Source organism: Hypanus sabinus, chromosome 25 (assembly GCF_030144855.1).
Source record: "Hypanus sabinus isolate sHypSab1 chromosome 25, sHypSab1.hap1, whole genome shotgun sequence".
NCBI lineage: Eukaryota > Metazoa > Chordata > Chondrichthyes > Myliobatiformes > Dasyatidae > Hypanus > Hypanus sabinus.
Window position 1 is genome coordinate 45,094,585 of NC_082730.1, and position 18,702 is coordinate 45,113,286.

The 18,702-nt window shown below is 45.2% G+C and overlaps 1 protein-coding gene across 1 annotated transcript in view; it reads left to right on the forward strand.

Moving 5' to 3' along the window:
- Positions 1 to 18,702, forward strand: part of LOC132381208 (tubulin alpha-8 chain-like) — a 52,637-nt gene that overhangs the window by 16,954 nt on the left and 16,981 nt on the right. Inside the window, exon 3 of the mRNA XM_059950506.1 lies at positions 15,076 to 15,224. Coding sequence (XP_059806489.1) covers positions 15,076 to 15,224 — 149 coding nt within the window. The remainder of the gene's footprint in view (positions 1 to 15,075; positions 15,225 to 18,702) is intronic.

Consider the following 18,702-nt stretch of genomic DNA (forward strand, 5'->3'; position numbering starts at 1 on the left):
ATAAACGAGGACCCTCTGTCACTGTGGATATAGCAGGGATATCCAAACAGAGTGAAGAGCTGGCGCAGGGCCTTTATGACGGATGTGGCAATGGTATCGGGGCAGGGGATGGCAAAGGGGAACCGCGAGTACTCGTCGATTATGTTGAGAAAGTACACATTGCGGTCGGTGGAGGGAAGGGGGCCCTTAAAGTCAACACTCAGTCACTCAATGGGGCAGGTGGCCTTGATAAGTTGCACCTTTTCAGGACGGTAGAAGTGTGGTTTGCACTCAGTGCAGATTTGACAGTCCCTGGTCATCGTCCTGATGTCCTCCAGGGAGTACGGCAGGTTCCGGGCTTTCATGAAGTGGTAAAATCGGGTGACCCCTGGATGGCAAAGATGTGCATGAAGGGAGTATAGCTGGTTGAGCTGCGTGCTGGCACACGCTCCCCGGGATAGGGCATCAGGGGGCTCATTGAGCCTTCCAGGCCGGTACAGGATGTCATAGTTGTAGGTGGAGAGATCGATTCTCCACCTCAAAATTTTATCATTTTTGATTTTGCCCCGCTGTTGGTTGCTGAACATGAATGCAACTGAGCGCTGGTCAGTCAGCAAAGTGAACCTTTTGCCGGCGAGATAGTGCCTCCAGTGCCTAATAGCTTCCACTATGGCCTGGGCTTCTTTCTCCACCGTGGAGTGCTGAATTTCAGGGCCTTGAAGGGTACGAGAGAAGAATGCTACTGGCCTTCCTGCCTGATTGAGGGTAGCAGCCAGCGCAAAGTTGGAGGCGTCACTCTCTACTTGGAAGGGAATGGTCTCGTCCACCGCATGCATCGTTGCTTTGGCAATGTCCCCTTTAATGAGGCTGAAGGCCGCGCGGGCCTCGGCAGAGAGTGGACTTGACCGGGGGCGGGCCTTGTCTGCATAGTGAGGGAGCCATTGGGTGTAATAGGAAAAGAAGCCCAGGCACCATTTGAGGGCTCTGAGAGTGGTGGGAAGGGGGAGTTCCAACAGGGGGCGCATATGGTCGGGGTCAGGGCCAATGACCCCGTTCTCCATGACATACCCAAGGATAGCAAGTCGGGTGGTTCTGAATACACATTTGTCCCTGTTATAGATTCAGGTTAAAAGCTTTGGCCGCTTGGAAAAATTGTTGGAGGTTGGTGTCGTGATCCTGCCAGTCATGACCGCAGATGGTGATGTTATCCAGATTTGGGAACATGGCCTTCAGTTGGCACTGGTCCACCATCCGGTCCATTTCCCTCTGGAAGACCGAGACACCATTCGTGACACCGAAGGGGACGCACAGGAAGTGATAGAGCCTGCCGCCCGCCTCGAAGGCAGTGTAGAGGCAGTCCTCCGGGCGGATGGGGAGCTGATGGTAAGGGGATTTTAGGTCTATGGTCTAGTACACCTTGTGCTGAGCTATCTGATTGACCATATCCGCGATACAGGGTTGGTGGTACTTGTCAAGCTGCCCCGTCCCCCGCACTGTACCTCCTGCTTTTAGTTGCCACAGGTTGGCGAACAGCAGTGGGGGAGGGATCTTGAGGGTGGAGAGGCCACGTGGTGTCCGTAATGTGGCTGTTGGCATGGTGTTGGGTGGGATGTGCGGGTTGGTGTGTGTGTGTGGTCAGTAGTGGGGTATGTGACGAATTCCTACAGAACTGGGGATTTCTGACAGTGATTGGTGGGAGGGGCCCATCATACTCCATTGTCACGCTCTGGAAGTCCAGCCCCAATAGCACAGGGGCACACAGTTGAGGCATGACCAGTAAGACAAAGTCCCGATATTCTGTGCCCTGCACCACTAGTGTCGCTACACAACCCTCCCCCGGATGTCTGTTGTATGCGACCCAGAAGCCATGGCAACCCTCTGGCTTACTGGCCATGTCACGAGTCCGCAGCATTGCATTGTATCCGGGTGAATAAAACTCTCAGTGCTGCCTGTGTCAAACAGGCAGCTAGTCCTGTGCCCCTCCACCATGATGTCCATCATTGTCCTTGTGAGCTGGTGTGGAGCGCTTTGGTCGAGGATCACGGAGGCCAGATTTGACCCGCTGTCTTGGTCCGGTGCGGTGGGGTGCCCAGTAAGCACCCATGGATCATAGGCGGTGCGAGGTGGCGCCAACCAAGATGGCCACCCCCATGCCTTGCACGCAGCGGGCAGGCAAGATGGCGACCCCCATGCCTTGCATGTGGCGCTGCTTGACCCCACTCGTGGTTTGGAGTTACAGGCCTGGGCGAAGTGGCCCTTCTTTCCGCAGCTGGAGCAGGTCGCTTCTCGGGCCAGGCAACATTTTCGGGGGTGCTTCTCGAGTCCGCAGAAGTAACACTTCACAGACTTGCAACTGGCAGCAGCCGTGGTCGATTCACCGGCAGGTTGCATGGTCTGCGGTGTCCTCGAGGCCGGTGGGAGATCACGCGACTGGAGAGTGTCAGCGTTGTGCAGAGCGGCCTCCAGCGTGTTGGCCAGCTCAATCACTGAATGTAAGGTAAGATTGGCGTGTTCCAGCAGCCGCTGGCGCACGTACACTGACCTGATCCCTGTGACAAAGGCGTCTCATACCAGGAGCTCTGCATGCTGTTCCGCCGTCAGCTCCCTGCAATCGCAGGCCCGCACGAGTGTCTGTAGGGCCCGGACAAGCTCAGCACTCGACTCTCCAGGCCGCTGCTGCCGTGTCACTAAGCGATGTCTTGCATAGACAGTGTTCACCGGCCGCAGGTACTGTCTTTTGAGGGCGTCCTTCGTGCCCTGGTAGCTCGGTTGGTCCCTGATCATGGAGTAGACCCGTAGACTGACCCTGGAGAGGAGAACTTTGTGCATCGTTGCAGGCTCGGTCACTTGAATCTCCTCCAGGTACGATTCGAAGCATGTTAGCCAGAGTTTGAAAGCGTCACTGGCTTCCAGAGATTGAGGGTCAAGATCCAATCTGTCGGGTCATAAAATGCTCTCCATGTTTTAAAATTGCTGTTAATAAAATTGATGCACCATCAAAAACTCTAGGAGACTGGAAGTGAACGATAAGCTTTTATTAGCAGCAAAAGGGACCACGACATCTCGAAGACTGAGGGAGGAGCAGTGCCCCAATCGCCTTTATACAGGGGTCTGTGGGAGGAGCCACAGGAGCAGTCAGCAGAGGGGCGTGTCCAGACAGGTATACATAGTTTACCACAATCAGGTCTGTTAGGTGTCTTGTCTAAGAAATCATTCTCGGTTTCCAGTGTCATGTTGCTGTCAGTGACATCATCTCTGAGAAGTCTGGTGACTGTAATGTGTCTGTATTGTGTTTTCTTAGGTTGAGCATTCAGTATATCCATATAACATTTACAGCATGGAAACAGGCCATCTTGGCCCTTCTAGTCCATGCCGACGCTTACTCTCACCTAGTCCCACTGGCCCGCACTCAGCCCATAACCCTCCATTCCTTCCCTGTCCATAGACCTATTCAATTTTACTTTAAATGATAATACCGAACCTGCCTCTACCACTTCTACTGGAATCTCGTTCCACACAGCTACCACTCTCTGAGTAAAGAAATTCCACCTCATGTTACCCTTAAACTTTTGCCCCCTAACTCATGTCCTCTTGTTTGAATCTCCCCTAATCTCAATGGAAAAAGCCTATCCATGTCAACTCTATCTATCCCCCTCATAATTTTAAATATCTCTATCAAGTCCCCCCTCAACCTTCTACGCTCCAAATAATAAAGACCTAACTTGTTCAACTTTTCCCTATAACTTAGGTGCTGAAACCCAGGTAGCATTCTAGTAAATCTTCAGTGTACTCTCTCTATTTTGTTGACATCTTTCCTATAATTCGGTGACCAGAACTGTACACAATACTCCAAATTTGGCCTTACGAATGCCTTGTACAATTTTAACATTACATCCCAACTCCTATACTCAATGTTCTGATTTATAAAGGCCAGCATACCAAAAACTTTCTTCACCACCCTATCCAGATGAGATTCCACTTTCAGGGAACTATGCACCATTATTCCTAGATCACTCTGTTCTACTGCATTCTTCAATTCCCTACCATTTACCATGTATGTCCTACTTGGATTATTCCTACCAAAATGTAGCACCTCACACTTATCAGCATTAAACTCCATCTGCCATCATTCAGCCTACTCTTATAACTGGCCTAAATCTCTCTGCAAGTTTTGAAAACCTACTCCATTATCCACAACGCCACCAACCTTAGTATCATCTGCATACTTACTAATCCAATATACCACCCCATCATCCAGATCATTAATGTATGACAAACAACATTGAACCCAGTACAGAGCCCTGAGGCACACCATTAGTCACCGGGCTCCAACCTGACAGACAGTTATCCACTACTACTCTCTGGCATCTCCCATCCAGCCACTGTTGAATCTATTTCACTACTTCGATATTAATACCTAATGATTAAACCTTCCTAACTGACCTTCTGTGTGGAACCTTGTCAAAGGCCTTACTGAAGTCCATATAGACAACATCCACTGCTTTACCCTTGTCAACCTTCCTCAAACCGCTTCAAAACATTCAATAAGATTTGTCAAACATGACCTTCCACGCACAAATCCATGCTGACTGTTCCTAATCAGACCCTGTCTATCCAGATAATTATATATACCATCTCTAAGAATATTTTCCATTAATTTACCCACCACTGACGTCAAACTGACAGGCCTATAATTGCTAGGTTTTAAACAATGGAACCACATGAGCAATACGCCAATCCTACGGCACCATCCCCATTTCTAATGACATTTGAAATATTTCTGTCAGAGCCCCTGCTATTTCTACACCAACTTCCCTCAAGGCTCTAGGGAATATCCTGTCAGGACCCAGAGATTTATCTACTTTTATATTCCTTAAAAGCACCAGTACTTCCTCCTCTTTAATTGTCATAGTTTCCTTAACTTCCCTACTTGTTTCCCTTACCTTACACATTTCAATATCCTTCTTCTTAGTGAATACCGAAGCAAAGAAATTTTTCAAAATCTCCCCCATCTCTTTTGGCTCCACACATAGCTGTCCACTCTGATTCTCTAAGGGACTAAATTTATCCCTCACTATCCTTTTGCTATTAATATAACTGTATATTTGGATTTATTTTCACCTTACTTGCCAAAGCAACCTCATTATCTTCTTTTAGCTTTTCTACTTTCTTTCTTAAGATTCTTTTTTCATTCTTTATATTCCTCGAGCACCTCATTTACTTCATGCTGCCTATGTTTATTGTAGATATCTCACTTTTTCCAAACCAAGTTTCCAATATCCCTTGAAAACCATGGCTCGCTCAAACCTTTAACCTTTCCTTTCAACCTAACAGGAACATAAAGATTCTGTACCCTTAAAATTTCAGCTTTAAATGACCGCCATTTCTCTATTACATCCTTCCCATAAAACAAACTGTCCCAATCCACTCCTTCTAAATCCTTTTGCATCTCCTCAAAGTTAGCCTTTCTCCAATCAAAAATCTCAACCCTGGGTCCGGTCCTATCCTTCTCCATAATTATATTGAAACTAATGGCATTGTGATCACTGGACCTGAAGTGTTCACCAACACATACCTCTGTCACCTGACCTATTTCATTCCCTAACAGAAGATCCAACACTGCCCCTTCTCTAGTCAGTACCTCTGTGTATTGCTGCAAAAAACTATCCTGCACACATTTTACAAACTCCAAACCATCCATCCCTTTTACAGTATGGACTTTCCAGTCTATGTGTGGAAAATTAAAATCTCCCACAATCACAGCCCTGTGCTTACTACAAATATTTGCTATCTCCTTGCAAATTTGCTCCTCCAATTCTCACTCCCCATTAGGTGGTCTATAATACACCCCTATAAGTGTTACTATACCTTTCCCATTCCTCAATTCCACCCAAATAGGCTCCCTAGACGAGCCCTCTAATCTATCCTGCCAAAGCACCGCTGTAATATTTTTTTCTGACAAGCAACGCAACACCTCCCCCTCTTGAACCTCCAATTTGATCACACTTGAAGCAATGAAATCCAGGAATATTTAGTTGCCAATCACACCTCTCCTGCAACCATGTTTCACTAATAGCTACAACATCATATTTCCAGGTATCAATCCATGCTCTAAGCTCATCCACCTTTCTTACAATGCTCCTAGCATTAAAATAAATGCATTTAAGAAATTCTCCACCTCTTCCACTCTGTTTATCTCTAATAGTACAAAGAACTTTACTGTCTTATTTTTCTTACTTCTCCCATACATCTGTTCCCACACTCTGGTTCCCCTCCCCCCTCGTACCTAATTTAAATCCACTGGAGCCTCTCTAGCAAACCTACCTGCAAGAATATTTGTCCCCCTCCAGTTCAGATGTAAACCGTCCCACCGGAACAGGTCCCACCTTCCCTGGTAAACTGCCCAATTATCTATAAATCTGAAGCCCTCCCTCTTGCACCATGTCTTCAGCCACGTGTTGATCTGCACTATCTTACTATCTCTAAATCCACCTGCACGTGGCACTGGTAGCAATCCTGAGATTGCTATCCTAGAGATCCTATCCTTTAACTTGGCACCTAGCTCCCTAAACTCACCTTTCAGGACCTCCTCACTCTTCCTACCCATGTCATTGGTCCCTACATGGTCCACATCTGGTCCACATGACTTCTGTATCTGATCTCCAACACCCACTGTGTGCGTCAGTGGTCCAGTAATTGTAGCTATCCTATCAGGTGTCCACTTGTCTTCTTGATAATCACACACTAGGACTTTCTGTCCAATCTCGATGTTCCTTGCTGCTTTATTTTGCAACTGGCTGAACTGTTTATTCTGTACTTCCCTTTGGAGGCCTCTGAGAGGCTGCATCACCGTCTGGTGTGGGGGGGGGGGGAGGAGGTGTGCTACTGCACAGGACTGAAGGAAGCTGCAGAGGGTTGTAAATTTGGTCAGCTGCATCTTGGGTACTAGCCTACAAAGTACCCAGGACATCTTTGAGCGGTGTCTCAGAAAGGCAGCATCCATTATTAAGGGCCTCCAGCACCCAGGACATGCCTTTTTCTCACTGTTACCATCAAGTTGGAGGTACAGAAGCCTGAAGGCACACACTCAGCGATTCAGGAACAGCTTCTTCTCTTCTGTCATCAGATTCCTAAATGGACAGTGAACCCATGAACACTACCTCACTTTTTAAATGTATATCATTTCTGTTTTTTTGCACGATTTTTAATCTACTTAATATACATATACTCAATTCTTATTATTACTTTATTTTGTTATTTATTCTTCCATATTATGTATTGCATTGAACTGCTGCTGCTAAATTAATAAATTTCACGTCACATGCTGGCGATGATAAATCTGATTCAGATCTCAGATTCCTGCTCATGAACAGCATTACAGGTGTTTGATCTGTCGTTGCATGAACAGAGTTCCAATACACAAAAAGGAAGTTGACCTCCTTGTGCCATAGAGAAACCTCCTTTACCTACTTGTTCATGGCCTGAGTGGATTTCTTGAAGGTTTGGATAAACCTTTCAGCTCACCCATTTGTTGCTGGGTGGCAAGGAGCTGACTGGAAATGTTTGATGCCATTTTTCTTCAGAAACAGTCAGAATTCTGAAATGAATCATGGTCCATTGTCACTCACAATTTGTTCTTGTAAGCCATTTCTGGCTAAGATAGTCCTTAGAGAGGAGATGGCCTTTGCTGAGGTGGTTGACTTCATTGCTATAACCCCCAGCCACTTCAAATGAGCATTCACAGCAATCAGAAACATGGAGTCCATGAATTGCCCAACAAAGTCAATATGTACTTTTTGCCATGGTGACAACAGCCATTCCCATGGGCATAAAGTTACCTGTGAGTGAACAGTTTTAGGCCGAGTTTTCTGTTATCTGTTCCTAGCCACCACACGTAGTGAGACTCTGGGTGAGACTCTTCATCTTCACTGTACCCAAGTGTTCTTCATGCAGATTTTCTAATACTCCGGTGCCTAATTTAGAGGAAACCACAACACAAGATCCACACATCAGTGTTCTTTGACATACCGACAGTTGGTCTTGTCTCGCTGAGAACCCTGGAAACATCGGGTTATCATGAACTGGCCATCCTTGCATGGGGATTTCATAGACTTTTGACAATGTTGGGTCATTCCTTGTTTCTCTTTATATTTTGGGATTTGTTACCGGCAACTGGTCCACCAATGTTGTGTGGAACACCTCTGCTGGGTTACAGTATGGAGACTTCTTCTTCAGTTGCCAGTAGTGGAAGACATGACAAGCTGTCAGTGTTGCTGTGTTGTTTGGTTTCCTTGAACTCTGTCACAAGAGTGGGCTCCTAGGGACAGTGCCCAACGTAACCGGGTAGCAATCATCACTGGAATTCCCTTTTTGGGATCAAAAACGTACACAAGGGGCTGGTGATCTGTAACTAGCGTAAACTTTTGTCCATAGAAATAGTGGTGGAACTTCTTTATTCCCCATACCAGACTGAGAGCCTCTTGGTCAATATGAGCATAGCTACATTCTGCACTTGTCAGTGATCTTGAAGCAAATGCAATCGTACATTTAGATCCATCTTTCATAATGTGTGACAAAACAACTCCAATGTTAAAAGGGGACACATCACACACCAGTCTGATGGGTAGGGATGGTTCATAACGGGTGAGCAGTTCATCGGATGTTATTAATCTCTTTGTTTCCTTGAATGCTTTTTCACATCTTTCTGACCACTCTCACTTTGCTCCTGACTGTAACAGTGTGCTCAATGGATGAGGCACTGTAGCAATGTTTGGAAGAAACCGGTGGTAGTAGTTTACATGGCCCAAGTATGACCTGAATTGTGACACATTTTCTAGTTTGGGTGCCTGTGGCACTGCTTCAATCTCCTCGTGACTTAGTAAGCCATGCTTGTTAATGACATGTCCACAGTGTGAGAGTTCATTCTCGAGAACTCACATTTCTCTCTCTTTGCGTGCAGACCATACTCACACAGCCTTGTATGCACTTTGCCAAGGTTCTGCAGGAGCTCTTTATTTATCATTCTTGCCAGTCATGATGATGTCATCAAGGTAACATTGTGTTCCTTAGATATCTTGGAGCACTTGCTCCATTCCACTTTGTCAAATAGCTGGAGCTGATGAGATGATTATACTGGAACAGACCTTCTGAGTGTTGATTGTCAGGAACTTCCAGCTTGAGTCCTCAATCTCCATTTGCAGATAGGCTTGTGACATTAACCTTTGAAAAACTCTCCTTGCCTGCCAAAGATGCAAAAATGTCTTCTAATTGTGGTGGGGATACTGCACAGTCCACAGCACTGGGTTGGTGCCCACCATGAAATCCCCACATATGCCAATGGCACCGGCCTTCCCTTTCTCAATCACTGGGACAATGGGCATTGCCCAATTGCTCCACTCAACCTTGGAGAGAATTCCAGACACCTCCAAGCTCTGCAGTTAAGCATTCGCTTTAGGACCTAGTGAGTAAGGAACTGGATGCATTTTGTGGAATCTTGGTGTTGCTGCTTCATCTAGTTCAAGTCTGGCCTTCATGCCTTTGAATTTACTGATGCCCTTCTCAAACACTTTCCCATTAGCACTAAGCAGCTGTGTCAGCCTCTTGTTTTAATGCTACCGTTGCCTTTTGATGTCACACTGGCAATACAATATAGATCACAAAAGATGAGACCAGTGTAAAACTGAAAATGGAGCTGGATACAGGTCAGCTTTGTCTGTAATTCCAGAGGCTGACTACAACGGACTGTTTTTTAAAAATACTATTAGAGAAGAACTCGATGATTGCTAAAGACTTACACAGGTGGAAAAAGTGTCTCCCAAAGGCAAACTGAAAGTAAGAGGCCAAACACAACAGCTGGAGCCTTATATTATTGAAAAAGGGAGGGCCAGCACTTTTCGGATGTGAATGGTTGAGAAAAATCAACTAGACTGGCACTGACTGAGCTGAAACTGGGATTAAATGATTTGAATGATGGAATTGATGGCTTTGTTGCAAAATCTACAGATGATATGAAGATAGGTAGAGGGACAGGTAGTTTTGAGGAAGTAGGGAGGCTGCAGGACTTAGGTTAGGAGAATGGGCAAAGAAATGACAGATGGAATACAGCATCAGGAAGTGTGTAGTCATGCACTTTGGTAAAAGAAATGAAAAAGTTCTTTCACTAATTGGAGAGAAAGTACAAAAAAACTGAGGTGTAAAGGAACTTAGGAGTCCTCATGCAGGACTCCCAAAATGTTAACTTGCAGGTTGAGTCTGATGCGGAAGGCAAATGCAATGTTAGCATTACTTTCAAGAGGATTAGAATATAAAAGCAATGATACAAAGTACTTGTGAGGCCTCACTTGGAGTATTATGAGCACGTTTGAGCTCCTTATCTTAGAAAGTATATGCTGAAACTGGAGAAGGAGATTCACGAAAATGATCCTAGGATTAATGGCTTGTCATATGAAGAGCGTTTGATGGTTCTGAGCCTGTATTCACTATAACTCAGAAGAATGAGGGGTGACCTCATTGAAACCTATCGAATGGTGAAAGGCCTTGATAGAGTGAATGTGGAGAGGATGTTTCCTATGGTGGGAGTCTCAGACCAGAGGACACAGCCTCAGAATAGAAGGGTTAGAATGGAGATGAGGAGGAATTTCTTTAGGCAAACCGTGGTGAATCTGTGGAATTCTTTGCGAGAGGCAGCCGTGGAGGCCAAGTCTTTATGGATATTTAAAGCAGAGGTTGATAGATTCTTGATTGGTCAGGGCATGAAGGGATATGAGGAGAAGGCAGGAGACTGGGGCTGAGAGGAAAATTGGATCAGCCATGTTGAAATGGCAGAGCAGACTCGATGGGCCAAATGGCCTAATTCTGCTCATGTGTCTTATGGTCTTATAGAAGCTATGAAGAACTTGTTACAGCACTTACAGTGTGACATCATGCTTACATCACTGGAGATCAACGAGAGCTCAAGAAAAGCAGCTATGATCTGCGCAAAGCTATCAAGGCTGCAAAACAACAATATAGGGGGAAGATTGAGTCAAGATCACAACGAATAGCACACATGATTTGTGGCGAGGGCTGCAAACCATTACAGACTTCAAAGCCAAACGTTGTGCTGCCAACATCGCAGCCTCTCTCCCAGGAATCACTTTTACACTCGGTTTGATGTCGCTAACTCTGAGCCTCCAAGGAAAGCCACCACTACAACCTGGTCATCTGAGGCTGAGGTACGCAGAAGTTTCCAATGAGTGGATAGACACTGCATTGAGTGGCCTTATCTCAAACAATTTCCTCAATGTTGCAAAAGCTGGTTGTGGATTTCCGGAGGAATGGAGGCGGGCTAACCCCTATTGATATCAATGGATCTGGGGTTGAGAGGGTAAATAGCTTCAAGTTCCTCGGTATCCACATCACTGAGGACTTCATGTGGTCTGTACACACCAGTTGTGTGGTGAAAAAGGCACAACAGCACCTCTTTCACATCAGAAGGTTGAGGAAATTCGGTATGGGCCCCGAAATCCCAAGAACTTTCTATAAGGGTTATAATTGAGAGCATCCTGACTGACTGCATCACTACCTGGTATGGGAACTGTACCTCCTTTAATCGCAGGACAGCTCAGCACATCTGTAGTTGTGAACTTCCCATGATTTACAAGGACAGGTGTGTAAAAAGGGCCCGTAGGATCATTGGGGACCCAAGTCACCCCAACCACAATCTATTCCAGCTGCTACCGTCTGAGAAGCGGTACCGCAGCATAAAAGCCAGGACCAACAGGCTCCGGGACAGCTTCTTCCACCAGGACATCAGACTGATGAACTCACACTGATTTGAGTGTACTCTATATTACATTGACTGTTCTATTTATTATAAATTATTATGATTGCACATTGCACATTTAGACAGAGACATAACGTAAAGACTTTTATTCCTCATGTATGCAAAGGATATAAGAAATAAAGTCAATTCAATTCAAACAAAAGGAGTTGACAATCATATTGAATCTTACAATGTAAATGAAGATTTGGAGTTTACAATCATCGGCTGCTTTGTATGAATGTGATCTGCACTAGATGTCTGTACTGATTTTGTTCATTTACAGTCAAAAAGAACACAACGGGGATTAATTCCTCCATCAATAAGTATCAGGAACTAATGCACAGTTTTATAGTACTGCTGTAGTAATGTAGTGTTCCAATTTGTTCTGTATTTCATTTAAGTACATAGTTTGTTACTCAGTATTTCCATGAAGCCAGCTAATTGGGGCAATCACTTAATTTGGCCGAAGTGTACTGGTCCTTCTATCCCAATTAACCGGAATGCATTGTACTTCTTTTCAGATATCAACGTGGAAAGGTAGCAATAAGATCAAAAGAACTAGAAGTCATGGGCTAAGGGCGAAAGGTGAAATATTTAAACTAGAAAAAATTCCCATTTACCCTCAAGGTAATGGCTCCTAGAGTCATTGCTTCACCTAGCACAGAAACAGGCCATTCACCCCACTGTATCCATGCTGACAAGCAAACAACTGTCTACACTGTTGACAAACTTGCATAGATGTGTGGTGGAGAGCATATTGGCTGGTTGCATCATGGCCTGGTATGGAAACACCAATGCCCTTTATTAGAAAAGCTTACAAAAAGTAGTGGATACAACCCCTTCCATCACGGGTAAAGCCCTCCCCACCAATGAGCACATCTACAGGGAGCACTGTTGCAGGAAATCATCATCAAGGACCTCCATGATCCAAGCCATGTTCTCTTCTCACAGCTGCCATCAGGAAGAAGATGCAGGAGCCTTACATCCCACACCAACAGGTTTAGGAATAGTTATTACCCCTCACCCATCAGGCTCTTGAACCAGAGGGGATACTACATTCAACTTCACTCGCTCCATCACTGAATTGCTCCCTCAACCTATGGACTCCCTTTCAAGGACTCATCTCATGTTCTTGACATTTATTGCATATTTATTATTGTTATTATTATTTCTTTCTCTTATTGTATTTGCACAGTTTGTTGTCCTTTGCACATTGGTTGTTTTTCCTTCCAGTTGGGTGTGGTCTTTCATTGATTCTATTCTGTCCTGAAAATCCAAGTAAGCAATATCCACCTTTGTCTATCCTGATTGTTATCTCCTCAAAGAATTCCAACAAGATTTCCCCTTGCTGACTTTAGCCTATTTTATCATGTGCCTCCCAGTATCTCAAAACATCATCTTTAATAATGTTCAGCACAGCATTGTGGGCCAAATGGCCTGTATTGTGCTGTAAGTTTTCCATGTTTCTATAATGCACCTTATTTCCCTTCTTCTGCCTCCTTCCTATCTTAAGAGTGGAGTGACATTTGTAATTTTCCAGTCCTCCAGAACCATTCTGGGCTGTATCTGTCATTTTCTATAAATTGATCGTTTCCCAGGCATTGCAGGTGTAACCAGTTAAAATTCTCTTCATTGTAGAAGTTTATCAATATTTTTGGTGACATGCCAAATCTACGCAATGTAGAGACACTGTTGTGCCTTTTTTGTGATGGCACTTATGTGCCTGTCCCAGGACAGATCATCTGATATAGAATGTAAACCCACTCACCTCTGATCCCCTAATAAGGTCTGGCTCATGGATCTCCAGTTTCTTCCGCCTGTAGTCATTAATCAGCTCTTTGGTTTTGCTGATGATGAGTGAGTGATGCGGAAGTGGGGAGAAATAGCAAACATAAAACAAATGGAGCAGTATGCCATGTTTCCCTCTGGCATGTTTCATAATTGCTCTCGTCTCTACCCTGGCGGTAGTCACCAGTTATTGGCAATTTAAGCACCTCCACCCTTTTCTGTTCCAGCTACTGGAGACACAAACCCAAGTGTCCCCACCCTTGCATTGAAGCTGACACTGTCACTCAGGCAGTAATTCTCTGAGGATCTTCAGCTTGTTATAGTGGAGAGATCCCAAGAGCGATGCCACCCAGAATTTATCCACCTGGTGTTTAGCTCCTGGTAGGGTCAACCATGTCCGGGGGGGGGGGGGGGGGGGGGAGGGGGGTGGTTCCAGACAAAGACCAATCTAACCAAACCTGGAGCTGGAACTAGATGAACTCCGGATCATTCATGAGGCTGGTGGGGTGGGGGTGATAGACAGGACACAGGAAACTGGTTGGTACTTAGGAAGGGAAAGGGGTTAGGCAGCCAGTGCAGAGCACCCCTGTGGCCATCCCACTCAACAACAGGTATATCATTTTGGATATTGTTGGATGGGATGTCACAGCAATCTCTGGTGGGGTCTCTGGGACTGAGTCTGCCTCGGTGACTCAGCAACAGGGAGAAGAGGTGAGCTGTGCTGATTTACTATATACATAAAAAGGATGGGAGATGGTTGAATTTTGTTCATTTGGACTATGTCAGTATTTAATATGCGTGCGCACTCTCCTTGTTATGTGCATGTAGAGTGACAGGAATTACGGGACGTAATTGTGGCTGCCCTCAGGTATTGAAGGGAGACATTCAAAGTAAGGTTGTTTAAACAAAAGAAAAACTTGTCCTTGTTGTTTGGGTGTTAACAATCAATATTCTAAAGGGATGTACTTCTATGTGCCCTCTGGTTGAAGACTCCCCGGTATATGTTTTTTTTCATAAATTCTGTTGTATTTCTTTATTTTCCCGCAAGGAAATGAATGTCAGGGTAGTCCATTTCAGTGTTTGTCATCCCAGATCTTGTGTAAAATTAGGTGTCAGTGGAAATCAGATCAACCCCGCTGCTCCCAGTGTGTTTCTGCTCATTTATTTTAGAGCGCTGTATGTTTATTGACTTCCTTTATTCCCAAGCCGCCAGGTTCGGGCGCAGTCATTGCCCTGCGGCCATCAGATCTGGAGGGGCTTCTCTTGCCTCAGCGTTCATCTGACTCCACAGCTGTGAGCTCACTGCAGTTCATGTTTCATGCGTTTGATTTTTTTTCTAACTATTTGCATGATTTGTCTTTTACACGCTGAATATATGGTGGTCTTTGTTGTGTGTTTTTTTCATGAATTCTTTAATTTCTTTGTTTTGTGGCTGTCTGAAAGAAGATGAATTTCAAGATTGTACATACTTTGATAATAAATTTGAACTTTGAACTTCTGTCTAGACGAGGTCAGGCACGGGCCTTACCGGGACCTTTTCCATCCGGAGCAGCTCATCACTGGAAAGGAAGATGCTGCAAATAACTACGCCCGAGGCCATTATACCATCGGGAAGGAGATCATCGATGCGGTGCTGGAGCGTGTCCGGAAGCTGGTGAGTGCCAGATGGTCAAGGCCTGGAAAAGTGTGCGTGGTGGATAGCAACATGCAAAAATACTGGAGGAACTCAGCAAGTCTACGAAGGGGAATAGACTGTTGATGGTTTGGGCCAAGATGCTTCATCAGGACTGAAAAAGAAGGGAGAAGAAGCCAGAATAAGGAATAAGAAGGTGGGGGAGAGGAAGATTGACAGGTGAGATCAGGTGGGTGGGAGAGGTAAAGGGTTGGAGAAGAAGGAATCTGGGAGAAGAGGAGAGTGGACCATGGGAGAAAGAGAAGGAGGAGGGGAACTAGAGGAAGGTGATGGGCAGGAAAGGAGAAGAGAAGGGATGAGAGGGGAACCAGAGCAGGGAATGGAAAGAGAATGAAGGGGAGGGAGAGAAATTTTCATACAGCAGGTTAGGTGCTCTCTAGACAGTAATTTGAGATGTTGCTTCTCCAAACTGAGAGTGGTGTCACTGTGGCAGGAGAGAAGGCCTTGGACTGATACATCAGAATGAGAAAGGGGTAATGTTATCCTTTCACGTGTTCTCTTCTCCACTGCCTATCACCTCAAGCTAGCGTTTTGTGTGTGTGGCTCAGAATTTCCAGCATTGCTGGAATCTCATATTTTGAGATTTTTTTCCTGTCCAGCATTAAAACATAGCCTCTGAGGGCCTTCCCCTTTGTCTGTCTTTCCAAACATCTGATTGAAATACATTTACCATTCTTGCTCTGTGATTGCCAGTCCTTACTAGAACTTTCCATATTTACTCTGGATGTCAAACACAGTCCCAACATGAATTGATTAAATAAATATTTTCAACCCCATTCTCCTGCCTTCTCCCAGTAATCTTTGCCACTCTTACTAATCAAGAACCAAACAACTACCAGTTTAAAAACACCCAGTGGTCTCCACAGGCATCTGGCAATGACTTAAGCAGATTCACCACCCTCTGGCTTAAGAAATTCCTCCTCATTTTTGTTCTAAACCAACATCCTATTCTGAGGCTGTGCCCTCCAGTCCTAGACTCCCCCACTATCGGAAACCTTCTCTCCAAATCCACTCTGTCTAAACTTTCAATGAGTCTCATTTGCAATCCTCACTTCCTGTGTTGCCATCTCCCTGATCCAACTCTGGTCCTCACAGTTTTGATTCCTCCCCCCCCCCCCCCCACCAACCCTTAGTCATTTTCAGTCGCTCTCCCTTCTGGTACTCCCTACTAATAGTTCTCTTGATCACCTTCATTACTAGTCAGCTTTCAGTACTGGCAGACTTTGTGTCCCCTCATATCACTCTCCAGCATTTGCCTTCACCTTCACCCTCATCCTCACCTCCTCTCACCCAAGGCCATCTGCCTCTTGACTGACTAAAACTGAGCCACATCGGGAGATCTTTATTCACACAGCAAATCTCCAGGGGAGAGAGAGTCCAAATGACTCGCACTTTCATGACGTGATGTTGTGTACCTCTTCAACACAAAGTTGACGATAAACGACTAACTAATTGCTATAACTCCTTGCTTAACCTTAACAAGGTCCTCCATTGGTCAGAGTGGACCATGGATGTTGTGTCTCAGCTGTCTACGTGATACACTTGTATAAGACATTGACGAGGCCTAATTTGGATTAAAGTATACAGTTTTGGTCACCTAGTTACAGGAAAGATTGAAAGAGTGCAGAGAAAATTTATAAGGATGTAGCTGGTTCAGGAGGACCTGAGTTATAGGGGAATATTGAATAGTATTGGACTGTATTCATTAGAATGTAGAAGGTTGAGAGGAAATTTGATAGAGGTGTACATAATTATGAGGGTATAGGTAGGACTTTTCCCATTGAGGTTGGGTGGGACTACAACCAGAGGTCATGGCTTACGGGTGAAAGGTGAGAAGTTTAAGGGGAACATGAGAGATCTTGGGATCCATGTTGACAGGACACTCAAAGCTGCTGCGCAGGTTGATGGTGTTGTTAAGAAGGCATATGGTGTGTTGGCATTCATCAACTGTGGGACTGAGTTCAAGAGCCGTGAGGTAATGTTACAGCTATATAAGTGCTTAGTCAGACCCCACTTGGAGTGTTGTGTTTAGTTCTGGTCACCTCATTACAGGAAGGATGTGGATACTATCGAGAGAGTGCAGGGGAGATTTACAAGAATGTTGCCTGGATTGGAGGGTGTACCTTATGAGAATAGGTTGAGTGTATTTGGCCTTGTCTCCTTGGAGTGATGGAGGGTGACCAAATAGAAGGATAAGATGATGAGTATTGATCGTGCGGATAGCCAGAGGCTTTTTCCCAGGGCTGAACTGGCTAACATGAGGGGGAATACTTTTAAGGTGCTTGGAATGTCAGGGGTCCGTTTTTCACACAGGGAGTGGTGGGTGCGTGGAACGTACTACCAGTGGCAGTGAATAGGGTCTTTTAAGAGCCTCTTAGATAGACACATGGAGCTTAGAAAATTAGAGAGCTACATGCTAGGGAAATCCCAGGCAGTTTTTTGAGTAGGTTACATGGTTGGAACAACTTTGTGGGCCGAAGGGCCTGTAATGTGCTGCAGATTTCTGTTTCTATGAGGGCATACTTCTTCACTCAGAAGATCGGGAAAGTCTGGAATGACCTGCCAGCGCAAGTGGTGCATGCAAGCTCAATTTCAGTGTTTTAAGAGAAGTTTGGATAGGTACATGTATGGTAGGAGTATGGAGGCCTTTGATCCAGGTCAATTGAAGTAGGCAGTTTAAATGGTTCAGCATGGACTAGATGGGCTGACGGGCCAGTTTCTGTGTTGTACTGCTCTATATCTCTGATGATGTGGCAGTCATTGCTCCCTAAAAGAATTTACAGTTTTGAGACACTGGGCATTGGTTCTTCAGGAATGCAGTTGAGTCAGAAACCTGCATTGCAAATGCCTCAACTGCACAGGAAGCAGGGGTGGAGAGAAGCAAGAAAGCAATAATGATCAGGGATTTTGTAACTGGGGTGGCTCAAACAGGCCTTTCTGGATTTGTAGACATGACTGCAGGATTGGAATGTTACCTCCTTTGTGCCAGGATTACGATGGTGAAAAGGCTATAAAGTATCTTGAAAGGGGAGCGTGAGCAGTCACAAGTCATCCAAGTTGTCACCAACAGCATGTGTAGATGAAGTAATAGGGTCTTACAGGCAGAATTTATGGAGCCAGCAAAGTAGTTACAAAATGGGTGGTGGTTTTAGGATTTGTTCCAGTGCCGTGTGGAAATAAACAGAACGGTGTGTGGCTGGAGAGACAGTTAGGAGGTATAGCTTTGTTATTTGCTTTCTGGGCATGTAAGTTTTTAGTAGATTTTACCATAGTAGGTGGGACATGTGCAAATTAGATGGTTTACACCAATGTATCGCCAATATCCTTGAGGAGGTTGAGGTTGCTAGTACTGTTGGGAAGAGTTTAAAATGGTGTGCAAATTTTGAAAGGATAGAACTGAAATCTCACGGGTAACACAGCAAATGAAGCAGGTGGTACA